The 19,103-nt window shown below is 44.8% G+C and overlaps 1 protein-coding gene across 1 annotated transcript in view; it reads right to left on the minus strand.

Moving 5' to 3' along the window:
• Srd5a2 (steroid 5 alpha-reductase 2) overlaps window positions 1-18,006 on the minus strand; it is a 37,878-nt gene extending 19,872 nt beyond the window's left edge. Inside the window, exon 1 of the mRNA XM_075955615.1 lies at window positions 17,726-18,006. Within this exon, the coding sequence (XP_075811730.1) occupies window positions 17,726-18,006 (281 nt within the window). The remainder of the gene's footprint in view (window positions 1-17,725) is intronic.
• Between the last annotated feature and the right edge of the window lie 1,097 nt (window positions 18,007-19,103).

Below are 19,103 nucleotides of genomic sequence, written 5' to 3' on the forward strand. Positions count from 1 at the left end.
GCCTGTGAGAAACTATCTTGCCGACATTAACTGATGTGGGAAGGTTCATCTTAATTGTGGTCAGAACCATTCCCTGAGCTGAGAATCCCAGACTATATAAAGGAGAGAGAGAGAGAGAGAGAGAGAGAGAGAGAGAGAGAGAGAGAGAGAGAGAGAGAAGCACTATTAGTATGAGTGCACTTGCTATTCTCAGTTTCCTGATTCTGTGCATGATGTGACCAGCTACTTCAAGCTCCTGCCGCCCTGACATCCCCACTGTGGTGGACTGTACCCTAGAACTATGAGTCAGGATAAAGCAACCCCTTCTCCCTTAAATTACTTTGTCAGAGTATTTTACCTAAAACTTTTAGTATTATTTTACATATATGAATGTGTGTGTATGTATGTATGTGCACCATGTGCATGCAGTACCCACAGAGGCCAGAAGTGAACATTAGATCCCCTAGAGCTGGAGTTATCTATGGTTGTGAGCTGCCATGTGGGTGCTGGGAATTGAACCCAACAGCCAGTCCCTGAACCATCTCTCCAGCCTGAATAGTGTTGTCACAGCAACAGAAGACACTAAGACAGCATCCTATGCCCTACTATACTCTATGGCTATTCCATGCTATGGGATCAAGTCTCTTTAATTCCTTCCTACACTTCTACTGTAAATTTTAATTCTTTTATTACTATTCAGATGGAGACTGATAAGTATTTTCTAAACGTGCAGCTTTCTGTCATTTTAAGTAAATGTTCAGTCTAGTGTGGGGAGGGAGACACTCTCATTGGAAAGAGTTAACTGAAATTGCAGATCCAAATTAAACCCAAACCAACTCATATTTAACTAAATCTTCTTCAAATAAAAGTACTATTGCTAAGATTATCAAGCCAATTGAAGACTCTCCACTATATGAAATTTTAGACTTCACTGCCAATCAAAATAAATTCAAATTCTGCAAATATGTACAAAGCTCCGAGCATCACATTTAGCTGTTCTACACAGCGACCCTACATCTTCTTCCGTTCACCATCCCACTTCCCTGGTTTCTTTCACAGCAAAACTCTTCCAAAGAGTGGCCCATACTTTCCATCTCTGTGATGTTTTTCTCATCTATTTACCTCCTTCCCCATAAAAACAAGCCTTGGCAAGGTCACCCAATACCACATTTCCAGACCAAGATCAGATTTTCAGCCCTCTTCAAACTGGACAAATCGGTCACTCCCATCTCATGGAAACAGTTCCAGCAAGCACACCACACTCCTTTGGTTCTTCTGCTTTGTTGATTTATCCTGATTTTACTTTGAGGGTTTCTCCTCAATCCTTTGTCCTCCAAATATTGATGTCCCAGGTCTCAGACTTTTTTCTACTTTATTAACCACCCCTATTGATGTGATAACATCTCAAATATTAAATAGTGTCACTATGGTCTCATTATGTTTCATCCTTAGTCTCCACGCAACAGCATTGGAAGGTGAGGTCTTTGGATGGGGTGTGTGTGTTTTGAGGGCTCTACACTAGTGAATGGATAGACAGAGATTCCTCTAGTGAAGGGTTTATGGGAGTGGCTGCTTGTTCTTGCCTTTCTAAACTCCAACACATAAGAATACTACAAGAAGGCTCTCACCAGGTGCCAGCACCTTACTACTGAATCTCCCAGCCTCCAGAACTGTGAGGGCTAAAGCTCACACTCTTTCCAAGTGTCCAAGTGTGTAGTGCTGTCCTAGAGGTGGGAAGTAAACGATGACAGTCACCCACTCCACCAATCACTCAGGCTCATAGGCAGCTCCCTGCTAGATGTTTCCCACCATTATGTCCTGGAGAGTTCAGTTTTAACACACCCAAATGAGAGTCTGGATTCCCCAGTCACCTCAAACCTACACTTCCTCAAGGCTTCCTCATCCCAGGAAATTCCTAGTTACGTCTCCCAATTCCTATCTAAAATTCTCTCTCCATCCCTTTCCCCCTACCTCCCTCTACTTCCGGTAAATCTGCTAGAAAATTCTGTCATCTGTATCTTAGAACCTTACTTCCAGAATGCAGCCCCATCTCACCCACTCCACCTCTTTGAGCTCACATCACCACTAACATTTTGCTGAACAGCTTTGTAAAATCCTCCTGGCTTGAAGTCCACACTCCTTCCGCTTTGGTCTCTTCTCCACTCGGCAAACCCAATTAAGCCCTAAGTTTAAGAAAGCTTTTGGAACCAAGAAGGAAGGATAATATCAAGGAAACAGTATCTTACAGAAAGGAAAAATTAGTGTCTCGAGGGAGTCCCAGTGGATATATAAACCACACTGAAGGCCAGCCCTATGCCCAACAGTAGATGGCAAACACAAAACAAACTCCAAGATATTTGCCAAGATTTCTTTGTCTCTTATTGCTTTGTTTGGGATTTTTTTTTTACCTTACTGGTCTTTTGCTTGTATGTTATGGTTTCCTATTTTCTGTCTTTGTGATGTGTGTGTTGCTTGTTCTTCCTTTGTTTCTTTTTCCTTTTTTTGTATGTCCACCCCTATGGACTTGGGCGAGTTTTTCTCTTTTTTTTCCTTTTTTTTTTGTTTCTTTAGCATTTTTTATTGATTTTTATTGAGCTCTACATTTTTCTCTGCTCCCCTCCCTGCCTCTCCCCTCCCCCTGAAACCCTCTCTCAAGGTTCCCATGCTCCCAATTTACTCAGGAGATCTTGTCTTTTTTTACTTTTTTTACTTTAGATCCATGTTCATTTTGTTTAATTCTCGTTTGTTTCATTTGCCTGTTTCTCAAGAGAGAGAGAAAGAAGGCGTGGCATTTGAAGGTGGGATGTTGGGGAGGATCTAGGAAAAGATAAGGAAAGGGAAATTGTAATCAGTGTGTACTGCATAAAAATTATTTTCCATTTAAAAAATGTAAAATTCCTAAGGAAGTGTGATGTTATCTATGGTGTTTACTATTGTACCTGTGGTACCTGGCAAACAGTGAGCCTGGACTAGATAGGAAATGGATGTTGGTCTGTCACCTGCTGTAAATGGATGACATCCAGTACACAAATCTTGAAATTCTATCCCCCTGAAGATGGATCAGAACTTCCACTTACAGGATGGTGAGCCACGCGGACTTTTCACCTAGTCTTCTTGCTGCGCACGACTAAGTTGGTGGTCATTGTTCATAGAACAAGAGTGGGAGGATTCTGAGTGGTGGCAGAAGAAAGGCGCCCAGCAAAGACTTAGAGACCTAAAGAACAAGGTGACATTGAGCTCCTCGAGTTTTCTTTCTGCCTCCTCTTTCAAGAGCTAGAGCTGATGGCGCTAACAAAGATGAGGCAGAACACGCAGAGACACAAAACACAATGGAAATCCTCCCTTTCCCTCTCCCCACCCCTCTCCACCTCCCTCTCCTGAGACCAGGAACAAAATAGCCTGGCAAAATAGAAACTCATAGGAAATGGGTGCTTTACCACAAGGGGAAAATGTATCCCCTCTCCCACCCAACAACAAAATTCAGAAAAACTCCCCCACCCCACCCCTGAGCTGGGAAAAGCACTTTAAGCCCTGTCAAGTTGTCAGAGAGCATTAAGAGGAGCCAGCATTTTAAGTGTTCCCATAGCCTCTCAGTGCAATGTGAGATCTGTGGGGAGTCTGTCCCTGGACCCTAATCCTCCTTCTGGTCCAGGTGCTGTTTAGAGAAGGCTTAGTGAAGAGCGGGGCTGTTCCCCACTTCCCAACCAAAGTGAGGCTGCTCACTCTTGCTCCCCACAGGGAGGAGAGACAACTTAGGAGGAGAGAGGAAATACAAAGTCTCCAGCCAGTGGAGGGCAAGTATGAGCCAGAGTTCCCATCCCTGGCAACTGTAAGGAGGGGTTTTCACTCTCAGGTAACCTGGACTTCTGCCCACACCAGGCAGCAATGTGGTGATGCTCCCACATCCTTAGCTGGAACAGTGTGAGGAGACGCTAGTGAAACAGAAGGCACAGCTCAGCAGATGAGCACATGCTTAGCATGCCTAAACCCTGGGCTCAGTCTCCAACATACACCAACACACACATGTGTGCATGCACACACACACACATGCACACACACATACACACACATATACACATACACCAACATACACATATGTGCATGCACACACACACACACATGCACACACATATACACATACACCAACACACACATATGTGCATGCACACACACACATGCACACACACATACACACACATATACACATACACCAGCACACACACACGTACACAAACACCAACACACTCATACCCCCCCACACACGTACACAAACACCAACACACACACATACACCCCCCCACACACAAACACACATACGCACACATGCACACACACACCCCAAAGCAGATTTTAGCGAGATTCAAAGTTTCATAATTCTCATATGTCCCAGTTGAAAATCACTCACCATTCCAAGTACTAAGAAGATCTCAAATTGAAAGAAAAAAATGAGACAGAGGCCAGTACACTATAACATGCAATTTTTAGGCTTGAGAAGATGGCACAGTGGGTACCACTGTTGGCCACACAAACATGAAAACATGAGCCAACTCCCCAGAACTCTCATAAAAGCAGAAGGCTGGAGCTCCAGGGTTTGTAATCCTAGTGACCTATGGGGAGATGGGAGACAGGGATGGAATATTCTAGCCTGTTGTATAAAGAGGAAAAACAATAAAGACCCAGTCTCAAACAATAAAAGAAGGCAATGACCAACGCGCAAGGTGGTCCTCTGGCTTCTACATAAGTAACATTGGTGTGCACATGTCTGCTGCATCCACGCGCAGGAACGTACACACACATACCCACACAACTCAAAAATATTTTTTTCAAGAAAATGACTCCATGGTTGTGCCACAGAGTTCTGTGTCAACCTGACACGAGCTAAAGTCATCTGAGAGGAGGGAGCCCCAAGTAAGGAAATGCCTCCCTAAGATGGGGCTGTAGGCAGGCCTGTAGTGCGTTTTCTTAATTAGTGATTTGATGGGGGATGGCCCAGCCCATGGTGGGAGGTGCCATCCCTGGGCTGGTGGTCCTGGGTTCTGTAAGAAAGCAGGCTGAACAAGTCATGAGGAGCAAGCCAGTAAGCAGCACCCCTCCAAGGCCTCTGCATGGCTTCCACCTCCCAGGGTCCTGCCCTGTTTGAGTTCTTATCCTGACGCCTGTCGACAATGACCAGTGATATGCAAGTAAAGCCAGTCCTCCCCAAGTTGCTTTGATCACGGCGTTTCGTCGCAGCCATAATAACCCTGACTAACACAATGGTTGAGCGCACTGGCAGCTCTTGCAGAGGTTTGGGTTTAATTCACTGAAACCACATGAAGAGTCACAACCATCTGTAACTCCAGTTCCAAGGGTTCAGATTCCCTCTTCTGCAGGCACCACACACGCCAGTGGGATACAGACATCCACACAGGCAAAGCACACGTGCATGTCAAATAAAAATTTTAAATGCGCAAACAAGAATGCAGAGAAAGGAAAACTCCGAGAGTTCCTATTCACTGCCGAAGAGAGCGCAAAGTGGTGACGTCACTATGGAAATAAATATGGAAATTCCTTTAAAAAAAACTAAAAATAGAACATCATATGATCCATCTACATCACTGTTGGGAATACAGTCAGAGGAATACTACAACACATTCTACGAAGTAAAGACACTAAAGACACCGCTCACCTATGTTTACTGAAGCACTGTTGACTGTTGAAGCAGCCTTGTGTTTGTCGGTGATGAACAAACTTTTAAAATGTGGCCCATTATATTCACAATGGAGTTTTGTTCAGGCCTGAAGAAGAACGGAAGGAATAGTGGCACTCGCAGGAAAGGGAACGCAATTGGGGACGAAAACATTAAACAGAAGAAACCAGACTCAGAACGACAAATTATTTGCTTTCTCTCATATGTGGATCCTAGATTGTACATAGATGCATACAACTCATATACATACGCATACACTATACATGAGGGGAGGGTAGAAAAACTGTCTGCAGGGAAGAAAGAGAGCCAGAAGGAGGTAGTAAGGGGATGAGAGGGAAGAATGGGATTGAACATGGTCAAAGGACATGATATAATTAAATGAAAGGTCTTTATAAAGCGTGTCAACATGTACACTGAACACACCGAAAAAAACTACAAAGAAGAACTATTACCCTAGGGTTCAGTTGCCCTGGCAAAAGGGCACAGCCTTCAAAGTTGGATCCACCTCAGGGAAGCTCCTTTATAGATCTATCTCCATTCCATTGTTTACTTAGACATAAAAAAAATGAATAAGGAAAAGCATATTGCAATTTCTGTGACTTTGTTGGGTGAAAGCTTCAGGCATGTCGGTCACTAGCATTGCTGGTGTCTCCCACTCTCTGTTCTCCACTCTGTGGCCCTGTAATCACATTGTCACTCACATCTACAGAGGTACAGGAGCCATGTAAAGGAGGTCATCAGTCTTCCGTTGTCTGTACACAAATTGAGAGACGTCAACATGGGACCCAAAGGTCCTTGCACATCAAAAGCGAGAGTGGATGAAGAAATAGAATTAAGGGGTTGGAGAGATTTCTCAGTGGTTAAGTCTTCCAGAGGACTCAGTATGGGTTCCCCAAACCCACATCAAGTGGTTCATGACTGCTTATAACTCCAGCTCCAGGAGAGCTGCCCCCTGATCTTGTGGATTGTGTAAGTACCTGAACACACACACACACTAAACAATATTTTTAAGGAAAGAAAGGTATTAAATGGAAAATAACAGATACCTGGGGAAACTGATGCAGTTTAGAAAGACAAACAATAACCCAGCCATGTTTTTAATCCCCACACTTGGGAAGCAGAGGCAGGTGACTCTCCTTCTTCAAGGCCAGTCTGGTCTACAGAGAAAGTTCCAGGACAGTCAGGGTTACACAGAGAAACCCTGCCTCAAGATGAAAGAAATAAAAAAAAGGGAAGGGAGGGAAGGAAGGGGTGAGAGAAGGGGAAAGGGAGGAAGAAACACAAACAATGAGTTAGATATGTCGTAAGTATAAGCAGGGATCACACAAACCCACAAGTCAGTTAGTACTGAAGACGGTCAAATTGGCAAAGATGAATTATAGACCCCATTGGAGATACTTCTGCTTCTAGTAAATTTGGAGTAATGGGACCTGGGTTTATCCTTCAGACTGGAAATAAGCAAGACAAATTATATGCAACAATAGAACAAATTGTTCTATTGTTATTATCCTGCTCTGTGATAACACACTCTCTCCAAACACTCCTTAATGGAGAAGGGGCTTTGTTGAACTCCTGGTTCCAGGTCTCAGGGCATCAGAGCAAGGAAGCCACAGAAACAGTTAGCAGTAAATGTATGCACACTAGCGCTCAGATTATTTTCTTCATGTATACAATCCAGGGTCCACTGCCTAGGGAATAATGCCACCAACAGGGGGCAGGCCTTCCCTTCTCAATGAAGGCAATCAAGGTAACACCCCTCCCCCACTGACATGATCATAGGCCTGTCTCCCAGGCCAATGATCTTTCCATTGACAGCGATAAAAAAAAAAGACATAGAAGAGTCAGGAAGTGTCTCAGTGAGTTGAGGAACTTGCCACCGAGCCTGATGACCTGGGTCCCATCCCTGGGACCCATATGGTGGAGGAAAGAAACTGCTCCCACAAGTCATCCTCTGACTTCCACATACATATGCATTCACAGAGAAAGAAAGAAAGCTAAAAAGGAAATGTCGCAGGCATGAGAAAAGCGATGACATTCAAATGGCTATTATAACTACATTCCATGTGTTCTTGAAATTAAGCCAAGCCATAAAAGATTTTCTAAAAATTCAAACTTCTATGGATGAAAACTACAGTTGGGAGGGGAAAGGTCTACTTGACTTATAGTTTATAGTCTATCAAGGGAAGCCAAGACAAGAACTCACAGCAGGGATCTAAAACAGAAAACAATGATGGGATTACTAATTACTGTTTGCCTACCCCGCCTAGGGATGGCATTGCCCACAGTGGGCTGGACCCTCTTGCATCAGTTAACCATTTTAAAAAGCCCCACAGAGCAATCTGATGGAGGCAAGTCCTCGGGTGGAGGTTGCTTTTTCCCAGGTGCCTCTAGCTTTAAACTTGTAAACATATAACCTTTTATTTTTTTTCCTTTTAGGGAATCTCCTCTGAACATTTCCCTTGAGTTCAGATTTTACTCTCTCTCTCTCTCTCTCTCTCTCTCTCTCTTGTTGCGGGAGGTCCTCCCAATCCTCCAGCCTATAGCCGCTGAGATACCAGTCCATTGGAGCGTGGTCTCTCTCCTTTTAAAAAAGCAGCCACTTCCCTCTCCTCTCTCTCTTCACTTCCTGCTCCTCCGGCTGTGACTAGACTCCCTTCCTGGTTGCACAGAGGGCTGTTGTTTGGGACTGTGATCTTTAAGTTTTTTTCCCTTTAAATAAATATCACCCTATTAATCATAATTCCAAACTGGTGTGGCATTGTTTGTGACTTACGCCTTCACTCTGTGTGTGTGTGTGTGTGTGTGTGTGTGTTTCTTTCTCTCTCCTCTCCTCTCTCCTCTTTCTCTTCCCTCTCTCCTCTTCGTCTCTCCTCTCTCTTTCTTCTCTCTCTCTCTCTCTCCTGTCTATCTCTCTCTGCACCTGATGGAGGAGTTACTTTCATTGGTTAATAAAGAAACTGCCTTGGCCCATTTGATAGGCCAGCCCTTAGGTGGGTGGAGTAGACAGAACAGAATGCTCTTAAGAGGCTAGATATAATGGGCCAGGCAGTGTTTAAAAGAATACGATTTGTGTGTTGTTATTTCGGGCCATAAGCTAGCCAGGCAGCCGGGAGCCAGACGGCAGGAACGCGGCCCGCTGCTCCTTCTTCATGCACCCCCAAAAATGAATTACTTTTCCGATCCTGTTAAACATTACTAGAATATTTTTATAGAAAACTTGAAAAATTCTCAGGGACCCACAGCCATACACACAGGATTTCCAATGCTCTTTTTAAGGACAGATTTAGGTCTATGTACTATGAAACCAAATGGAACAGACTTAAAGTGTATGATCTGATGCTTTAGGTGTGCGCATATCCATGACACCGCATCACATCAAACCCAGCCATGGCCATTGCCACCAAGAGATCCTTCATATCCTCTGTATCTTCAGCAAACCACAGGGTATCCCTTATGTCATCACATGCTATTAGGACTTTATAGAACTGGAATGAGAAAGCGTGCGTTCATTTTGGCTTGGTTCCTTTTTCCTAGAATTATTTTACCCTTTTTTCCATACCGTAACATGTGCCAATATTCCATTCATTTTATTTCTGAGGAATGGTTTGTTGTATATTTATATCACAGTTTATTACTTTCGCCTACTGACTAACATTTGTAATATTTCCAGTTTAGAGCTACCAGCAAAAGAGCTATTGCAAATATCTCCACGCAAGTCAGTCTATGAACATGCACTTTTACTGGGAGCAGGGGATATCCAGAAATGAAATGTCATGAACCGAAGAGAATGTAAACACTTACTTTTTAAAATTCTTTCAATGTTTAGCTTTTTCAAACACTGTCAAAATATTTCCCAAGGAACTTATCATTTTACGTTTCAATCAGCAATGTGTGAGAGCTACATATGGCTACATGTTCCTTTAGCCCACTTGTTAGGTTCCTAATGATATCATAATTTAATTTGCATTTTACTTGCTAGCTCATGATGAGAATCTTTTCATGTTCTTATTGAGCATTCAGCTATTTTCTTGGGTAAAATATGTATCTGTGTAATTTTTCCATTAAGAAAAAGTGTAAAGTCAATTATAAGAAGAGAACATATTTTAGTAAGTAATACTAGAACAACTGGCTGCCCATATGCAGAAGGACTTTTGATTCATATTGTAATGCTAGAGATAGCAGTAGCTCAAACTGAACCATAGGCCTAAATACAAAACCCAAAGCTGTACACCTTCAAGAAGGAAGCACAAGAGAGCACCCTTTTTACCAAAGGTTGGGCAAAGGCTTCCTATGACAACAAAAGCACAGATAAATGGATAAACGAGAGCAGCTGAGTTAAATGCCCCTGCTTTGCAGAAGACAGAGAATTAAAGAAAAGGAAAAACTACAAGATGAAAGAAAAATACTTGCTAAATGCCTACCTGGAAAAATATGTGTGTTCAAGTATATAAATAACCTTAAAGTTTAATAAGAAGACAATTGAAGGGCTGGAGAAATGGCTCAGCAGTTAAGAACACTGACTGCTCTCCCAGAGGACCTGGGTTCAATTCCCAGCACCCATGTGGCAGCTCACAACTATCTGTAACTCCAAGACCTAATACCCTCACACAGACATACATGCAGATAAAACACCAATGCACATAAAATAGAAATAAATAAGTTATTAAAAAAGAAGACAATCTGATAGACCACTCTTTAGATTTGTTCATTAAATATGTAGCTTTGGGCATGCAAAGGAGCTTCCCCAAGAGATGGGGGCACAGAACAGGCAAGGCTGGAAGTGCAGAAGCGCAGCCACCTGTATTGTAAAAAAGGCGGTAGAAGCGGAGTGGCAAAACCCTCTCCACTGAAAAGGATCTTCAGATGGTTAATAGAAGAAGAAAAAATAAGAAAGCCAAAAATACACCATTTTGTAATGAAGAGCCAACAACATGGACCAAATATAATGGACCAGTTTTGAAAATGGCCCAGAGCCTGACTTCAGACCTTGGTAATAGGATCAACCAGTAGATGCAGAGGATGTTAAGAATTAAAAAGTGGGGAGACAGTCCAAGACTGAGTGTATAGGGTGCAGGACGGTTCTAAGTCAGGGGTCACCAGATGAGCCCCTTTCATGACAGGGTATCCATTTCCACCCACAAATCCAGAGATGCGCCATCATCGTTGGGGGATCAGCTCAAGCGTTTGCCTTCACACACTGCTCCAATCCACTCACCCACCACAACTCGACACACACTCACTGAGGAATAGCACAAGTAAGAACAAAATGAGATGACCCGTGTAAATCATTAGCATAATGCCTGGAACACCCAGAGCCCAATAAATATTGGCTTCCCCTCCCCCTTCTCCCTGTTTCCATAACCAAATGGAAGGCAAATTGCACTGTTGGACCCAATTCAGAGGTTTTTAAATTTTAGAGCTCCTGTGTTGGGCTGAGGGTCACTAGAGGCTTCTGGGTTGAGGACAGAAACTTCTGAAACAACTTGAGTTGGGCTGAGGCTCCCCCACTGATCTACAGAGTCAACAGCAGGGTGGAGAGAATCCCAGGTTCCAGAAGCAAGTTGCTGCATCCTGGCAAAACTCCTAGGAGAGAAAACTGGTGGATTCTGAGGAGGAGAAGGAGGAGGAGGAGGAGGAGGAGGAGGAGGAGGAGGAGGAGGAGGAGGAGGAGGAGGAGGAGGAGGAAGAGGAAGAAGAAGAAGAAGAAGAAGAAGAAGAAGAAGAAGAAGAAGAAGAAGAAGAAGAAGAAGAAGAAGAAGAAGAAAAGAAAAGAAAAGAAAAAAGGAAGAAAACGCATGTCCCCCTCTCCAACTGTCCTCAGCCCATTCCTCTTCACTGAAGGAAAAGTGATTTACTCAACGGGCCAATGTGAGAACAGGATCTCTCAAAAAGTGCACATATTTCAGCCTTTCCATCTTCTCAGAGTAAACACACCCAAGGAAAACCTCCAGTTGTCCAGCAACGTGCACGAGGCAGTTTGAAGACAAGGTGTTAAAATACCCACGTGATCATATTTTCTCACTGTCCCCTAAACCAGCTTTGTCTGTAGGAAGGGTGGTGGTCTGTCTCTATCAATGCCTCATTCTGTCTGGGAGGCAACAGTGGAGCTGTTTGGGAACACACACACCCCTCAAAACCCATCCACAATCTGCCCTGTCTCACGTGCACTCAAACACAGACAGGTCCCAGGGTCCCAGTATGTCAGTGATGTACCTTTGCCCTCTCTGTTCACGTTGCCCCCTCATCTCTTCCTTGCTGATATTGCTACCACCCAAGTGTCCACCGGGAAACAGTGGCAAGCATGCACTAATGGCCCTCGCCTGCTTCTCCCCTGAAGGCAAGCACCCAGAACAGTATAGCTCATTTTGTTTCCTGTAGGACTTGGCAAGCCTTAGGGACATTCAAGACTCTGGTAGAGGTCAGGAGTTCAAGCCCCACCCACTCCTCTTCTTTGTCATGTAACTCGGTACCCATCACCTGGACACACAGCACACATTTGGATCCCTGTTTGCTTGTTTTTGCTTGTTCTTTTTCTGTGCCCTAAGTTAGATTTGATGCCAGCAAGGAGTTGGCCCTTTCTGCCATGTGTAAAAGTTATATGGTCAAGAACTCCATGGTGTGTTTACATTTTGGTAAACAACCATACAGTCCTTCGGATGTGCTTATGATGTCATCCCTTTAAAAAGGAAAACTTCAGGATGGATGCTCTCTCTGACAGGCATCCACATAAAGGACCTGGAGCCTGAGAATTCTCAGACAGCCATGTTTGCTACCAAGTCTCTAATTAAATATAGCACATGCTTTGTAAAACACGCCCAATGCCTTGCTATAGAATTTAACCAAGCTTTACCATAGACTCCCCAGAGCACTGAATGTAAACCTAGGACACTCATTGTTTTCTTAAGGGTTGCTAAGTTGTTCCCCAAGGGCCAAATCTGGACCACTACCTGCTTTTGTAAACAAAGTTTTATTGGCACACAAACACACAGCACTCATTTGCTTACATAATATCTACCAATGCTGCTTTTTGCTACATCCCGAACAGGGGGTCCTTTACTGCAAAAAAGAGACTAAATGGCTGCAAAATCTAAAATAATTACCATCTGACTTTCAAGTTTGCTGTGGCCAGGAGCACACACCAGTAACCAGAGCACTCAAGAAGCTGAGACAGGAGAACAGTGAGTTCAGGTCTGGGTTACCTTAAGATTCTGTCTTAAAAAAAAAAAGAAAGAAAGGAAAGAAAGAAAGAAAGAAAGAAAGAAAGAAAGAAAGAAAGAAAGAAAGAAAGAAAGAAAGAGAAAAATGTCTGCTGACTCTTACTCTAAAATTTTTTTCAATGAATGTCAATAGATAAAAATTACATATCATGAATGCCCTCAACACATGACCAAAAGCATGTTGCTTATTTCATGTTGCATGTCTAGAAGAACAGAGACCTGTCTGTTGTCACCAATGGAGACATTAATCATCACTGATTTTCAGCCGGTGAATTGTCTTAGTGGGCCTTAGTAATCCTGTTCCTGAATACCTGAGACATCTGCACCCCGTAGATAACAAGTGACCCATTGACCCCAGGGCCAGGAGGACTTAGGACAAAACCTCATTTTGCTGCTCGTCAGCTCAAACTCGGGTGCATGGTTTCTGTAAAATGCAGAGGTTGGAAAGGAGAGGGAGGGGGTTGTGAAAGGTGGACATAGGGGACTAAGTCTTCTTAGACTAGATTTTAACCCATGTGCAAAGGGCCTCTGGGAAATGGAGGCACAGCATCAGGATAGGGTCACAGAGTAGCCGTGGTTTAGTCATGGTTTCTTGCCGGAAATGAAGCCTAGTCTGAGTCCTAAGTGATATGGAAGAATTTGGGCTGCAGGAGAGTTCTTGGAGAAAGCAACAAGCACTTTCTATTAAAGCCATCCTCTTACTTCGCTGACTGGGAAATAGTTTAGCATCTCTTAGAAGTCCTAAGACTCCAGTGTGACTCTCACAGTCCAATACCATCTAACCTGGGTTTGTTTTTTTTTTATCTTTGTTTTTGTTGTCTTGTTTTGTTGAGACAATGGTCTGATTCTGCAGCCCTGGCTGGCCTGAACTCCCCATAAAGACCAGGCCCTAATGGCCTCAAACACACATAGACCCTCCAGCCCCTGCCTCCCGAACACTAGGATTAAAGGCATTCACCGCCATATCCAGCTCTTCTAACCTTCTGAGGGGAGAAATTTTTTAAGGTCACTTTATTATTATTGATGCCACTTGCAATTCTCTAAAAAGATACCATCTATGCCAGGTACTTAAGTGACGGCGATGGCTGCAATGTAGGAGACCAAGTGCTCTTGGGACAGAGAATATCGAAAAAGAATACGGTCAAAGAGCGCTTCCAGCACTGGAGCAGAGGTCAGCAGGAGGTGAGATAACTGTCGGCAATCAACTCAGTGGGGTTAGGCAACAGTCATTTCCACGTGGCTAAACAATTCACCACAATAGACTCTGAAAAAAAAAGGACATGATGTGAGCTGACCTGGCCATGCAGCTTCAGCGATAATGATTCCTAAGTGATTGCCAGCGCTCCCACAATGCCGTCTGTCATCAACGGTCGAGTTCATTCCTGCATTTGACACATTTGAGGTGGGTGCCAGCTGTATACCAACACTTTTCTCTAAGAGCACAGCGTGTAAAGAGATGGTACAAAAGGAGAAAACAGCTTGTCCTTGTGGGACTTAGTCTAGTGTGTTATCCTTGTGCTGAGGGAAGTGGACTAAGATTTAACAACCCCCCCCCCATAGAATAGCTTGCTGCACTGAACGGTCCCCAATGAACACTTTAAAAGAATGTGAGCCAAACCTATGCCTTTTGTCTTCCTCAGAACTAGTCCCCCATCTTATCCTCTGTTGTAGCAAGACAACCTGATGCTGCTGACTTAATTCATTCTTGTTTCCAAGCCAATGGATCCTAAATCCTCTGGGAATATTTATACCAGGAGCCTAAAGAATCTTCACAGCATTCTAATCTTTACTTTTTTTCAGAGCCTCACAAATTCTAGGCAAACGCAAAGCAAAAGCTACCTTCTGAACTGAATTGGGTACCAAAAAGTGCACGGTACCTTTTCATCTAACCTATCAGTCAAATTGATTTACAGCTGTCAGAGGGGAGGTAGGTAAATCATGCCTTTTTACATGAGACTAAATCCAAAGCAGACACGGAAAAGATATGTCCAAAGAGTGTGCACTAATGTAGGGAGATACATATCATAAAATGTTAGCAGACCCTGCAGGTAAAAATGCTTGCAACATAAGCCTGACACCCCGAGTTTGGGTCTTAAGAACCCACATAAAGGCCAATGTCATACTATCTGTAATCCAGAACGCCTACCTTAAGATGGAGGTAGAGACAGAATTGCTCACAAGTTCTTGGCCCAAATAATCTGGAGAATGCATTGTAAGAAACACACACACAAAGATTAATTTTTTGAAAGCCTTAAAATGTTATTCAGGTAGAACAAAATTTATGTATTTGATATAAGAAGGATGTGTGAAAATCTGTTAACATCTAAAAAGAATGACAGACGTGTTTTAATTCATGAATTACATATTAAAAGTATATTTATATTCTTTTAAATTCAGTTTTTGCTTTAGCAGACATGGGTTACCTTGTGTGACTAAAACAGTAACAGTGTTAAACTTATGACTTTTAAAAAGGAAAAACAGGTCTGAACAGCCTGTCACTGTGGTGAGAGCCCAAGATGGGATCCAAGCGCCCAGGTATCGACTCAGAGTCTTCAGACTGCCCAGGCACTGGGATAACTTAGAACAGTCTGCTGTTGGTTCCAATTTCCCATATGCAAAATGGAGGTGATTGGAATCCCTATCTAACTGGTTGGTGTAAGGATTAGTACCTACATCACATAGAGTCTTAGGCACAGTCTAACATCTAAGAAGCGCCCAAAACAACAGCACAGGAAGGGCTCAGCAGTCTCAGAGGAAGAGTTGAAACACAGGTGGGAAGGTCCACAAATATCATATCCTGGTGACTGAGCGACAAGTCACTCAGAGCTGTGTTTTCAGGGGGCAAATTTCTCTTAGACAGATTGAATCCCTGATTCATTTAAAGTTCCTCTGAAGATGATGGACAACATGTACTTAATTGTTTTATGGGCAATTACTTCTTTGTTTGTTTTAGAGGATACTGGTTATATTTTGTTGCACAAAACACCTTTTGGGTTTAAAAAAAATCTAAAATCTAGCCGGGCGGTGGTGGTACACACCTTTAATCCCAACACAGGAAGTTCTCTAAGAGTTCAAGGTCAGCCTGGTCTACAAGAGCTATTTTCCAGGAGAGGCTCCAAAGCTACAGAGAAACCCTGTCTCAAAAAAAAAAAAGTTTATAGGATTGTCAGAAAATATTCATCATTTTTCTATATGAAACGGACTCATAAAAATATTGTTTAGATCCAAGCTATCTCAACATTCTAGAGGCAGAGACCAGGGAATCTTCTTTGTGAGTTCCGAGCCAGTCAGAGTTACATAATAAACCTTGTCTCAAAAAACCCTGGCAGGGGAGGCTGATGTTGACCGAAAGTAAATCTGAACATAATAAATGTCCATACAGTCATATTTTCTTGTCAAATGTCTATTCCCAGCAAGCAAAATCAAATGCTTGTCTTTTATCTCCTGCACCCAACATCCTTCTTTCTGTACACCTCCATAAAATAAAGTGACAGTTACCCTGGGATCCCGTCCACAACAGGCTCTTGGAAAATATTTATTGGACAAACATTAATGTATTCCTACTTGCCAGTACTTATCTTTACTAAATGAATGAGAATTCCGTTGACACTGCATGATCACTAAGTTTAAATTTATATGTCTGGCCCCTTCTTTCCTGGAAATGAGGTGTGTTCCTTAAGAGGAAACTCTTAGTCTCCCACAGATTTTTTTTTTAAATCTAACTTACCTAAATCGACTTGATCTGTCCAGTGTCGTCGTGTTCCCCCCCGCGCGCCCCCTTCCCCTCCCCCACCCACCGCCGCCGCTCAGATCAGCATAGCCAGCCTTTGGCAGCCTTTCCCTCCCCATGGCCCCTGCTGTTTAGCTGCCTGGGAGTAGCTACCTGTCTTGAAAGGGGGAGGGGCTTGAACTGAAGTTGTACAGCGGAAATGAGCTGGGAACCCTGCCAGGCACCAGCGGGGTCACTTTCCTTCCCCTCCACAACCTTTCTCAGTCTCCGTTTCTTTTACTGTACAGTGGGCGTACCAAGGACATCTTGTATGTTTACAGTGAAGCCAGACAAGACAAGAGACGCTAAACGGGCATCGCAGGCGCTTCTGCTATGCCCTTCCCCCTGGTCGTCTCGGTTGGAGGCTGAACAATCCATAATCGCCTTCCTGTCTTTCCTCCCGCGCGAGAAAGGCAAAATTCTGAACTCGAAGTTACTCATCGAGAATATTTGCGCTCTCCATTAGCTTTGGGTCGCTCACCTTTTAAGTCCTGAAGGGCCTGGAAAGGTGGGCACAGCAATTGGCAGTGAGCGCGGTTTTTGCGAGGTGGGGGTCTAAGCAGAAACCCCACTCTATCCTGTTCTCATCTGTGAAGTCCGGGCTGGACTCTGCCCACCTCCGTCTTCAATCACACAAAGACTAAACCGATAGAAGAACTTCAGAGAGTTCCAGAGACCTCACCTCGCCAAATTCCTGAACCAATCTGACCTAGCTCTACAACAAAAAAGGTGAGGTCTCCAGACTGAGCAGGCTCTTGGCGAGGTGAATGGTTGGAGAGGGACGCGCCCTGGCCAATAGCTCCTTTCCAGCCTGGGCTCCCCAGCTTTCCCAGCCCACTCTGGCCGCTGCCACTTCCTCTCCAGCACTGCCGGACAGTTTGTAGTATCTGAAGGGCGTTCAAGGGACAGTGAAGGCTGCTCCTGACCCACCGGAGAAGCCCCAACTCTAGGAAGTTCAGCCTGAAGCTGGGAGCCCGTCTGGCACTAAAAGTCCGCTTCTCCCCACTGAGCATGCTACCTCTCGACGTGGAGCCCAGCCCGGCGCTGCGCTCTGCAGAGAAAAACGCTAACCTGTGGAAGTAATGTGCGGAGAAGAGACCCAGCAGCACATTCCCGGGCTGTCCGAAGAGGGAGCGGGGCTGCCAAGCGAGCATCCCTACTGACACCACGAAGGAGGGAAGCTCCTGCAGGAACCAGGCGATTCGTGCAGGCAGGAGGGAAACTCCCGACGATGCACTCTGGCTGTGTTTCCCGTACCTGCCAGGTGTCCCTGAGTACAGGATCAAGGATCCCAAGGTAGCCAAAGTGGCGCTACCTGCTAGCACCGGGCCCTGGTGGCACACAATCGTCATCTCGCTGTTCACAGCTGGTGGCTGCGGCACGCATGGCAGAGAGCGCTGCCCCTTTATGGAGCATCAGACGCCACCCCGTGTCCGCCCTTCGAACCTGGGTTCCCTCCCCTTAGCCCCCCTCCATCGTGCCTCCCACCTTGGCGCAGCCCGCCATGGCTCTGCTTAGAAGCAACGCCCATTTCGACCGGCTGGCTCTTTAGTTTGCAGCTGGGGCACAGGACCAAAGCTCTTGTGGAGTCAAAGAGTGCTTGGGGGGAGGGGGGCTTCCTTCGCCCGTGCCCGCCGTCTGTCTGCATCGATTTCAACTCCGCTCAGGTGGCCCTAGGATGACTTGCTCCTTACCAATTCTGCAACTTCTGGGATCAAGCAATAGCCCAGACGAAGGCACTGATGCTTCTCTATCCCTTAAGCACACTCTCTGCGCTGTCGCCAGGCAATGGCCACTACAGATCGCGTTAACCAGGACTTCCACCTGCTCCAGTGGCCGATGTTTCTTCCCTCCCCTCAGTTTCTAACCAACCCCAGGTACTTCCTTGGACTTTAGACTTGGCAGTCTGGTGCTTCGAAACTCTGCCTTTTCCTTTGTGCTTCTTCCTCACTCAGCATCAGTGCTAGTTCTGCCTCACCACGACCCTCCCTCAACCCCTTAAGCAGATGCCAGCCTCGAGGGTAAGCGCCCTAATTCTTCCGTGGTTTCCCTTCGCAGCTCCTTCCTTCACCTTAGTGAGAAGTACGTCCCTCAGATGCTCTGGTTTGGTCCTGAAAATGCGCACATGGCCCCCAGGTTCCTCCGAAGCTGGCTCAAACTCTGCCGAGAGAGAGAGAGAGAGAGAGAGAGAGAGAGAGAGAGAGAGAGAGAGAGAGAGAGAGAGAGAGAGAGCCTTTCCCACTTCTGAAGCGCTCGAGTGGGGTACAATAGGTTGGTGAGGATGCTCTCTGGATCGCCCAGCATTCGCACACAGGACCGGTTCTTTTCCGCTTATGTTTGCCTTTTCTCACTCTTCCCTCAACCTCCAGACAGCCCGCAGCTCTTGTATTCTCTACCTTTTCTTTGCTTCAGCACCCAGCCTTTCTTGGCTGCTTTTTCTTCGTCTCTT

Source organism: Microtus pennsylvanicus, chromosome 21 (assembly GCF_037038515.1).
Source record: "Microtus pennsylvanicus isolate mMicPen1 chromosome 21, mMicPen1.hap1, whole genome shotgun sequence".
NCBI classification, from domain to species: Eukaryota; Metazoa; Chordata; class Mammalia; order Rodentia; family Cricetidae; genus Microtus; species Microtus pennsylvanicus.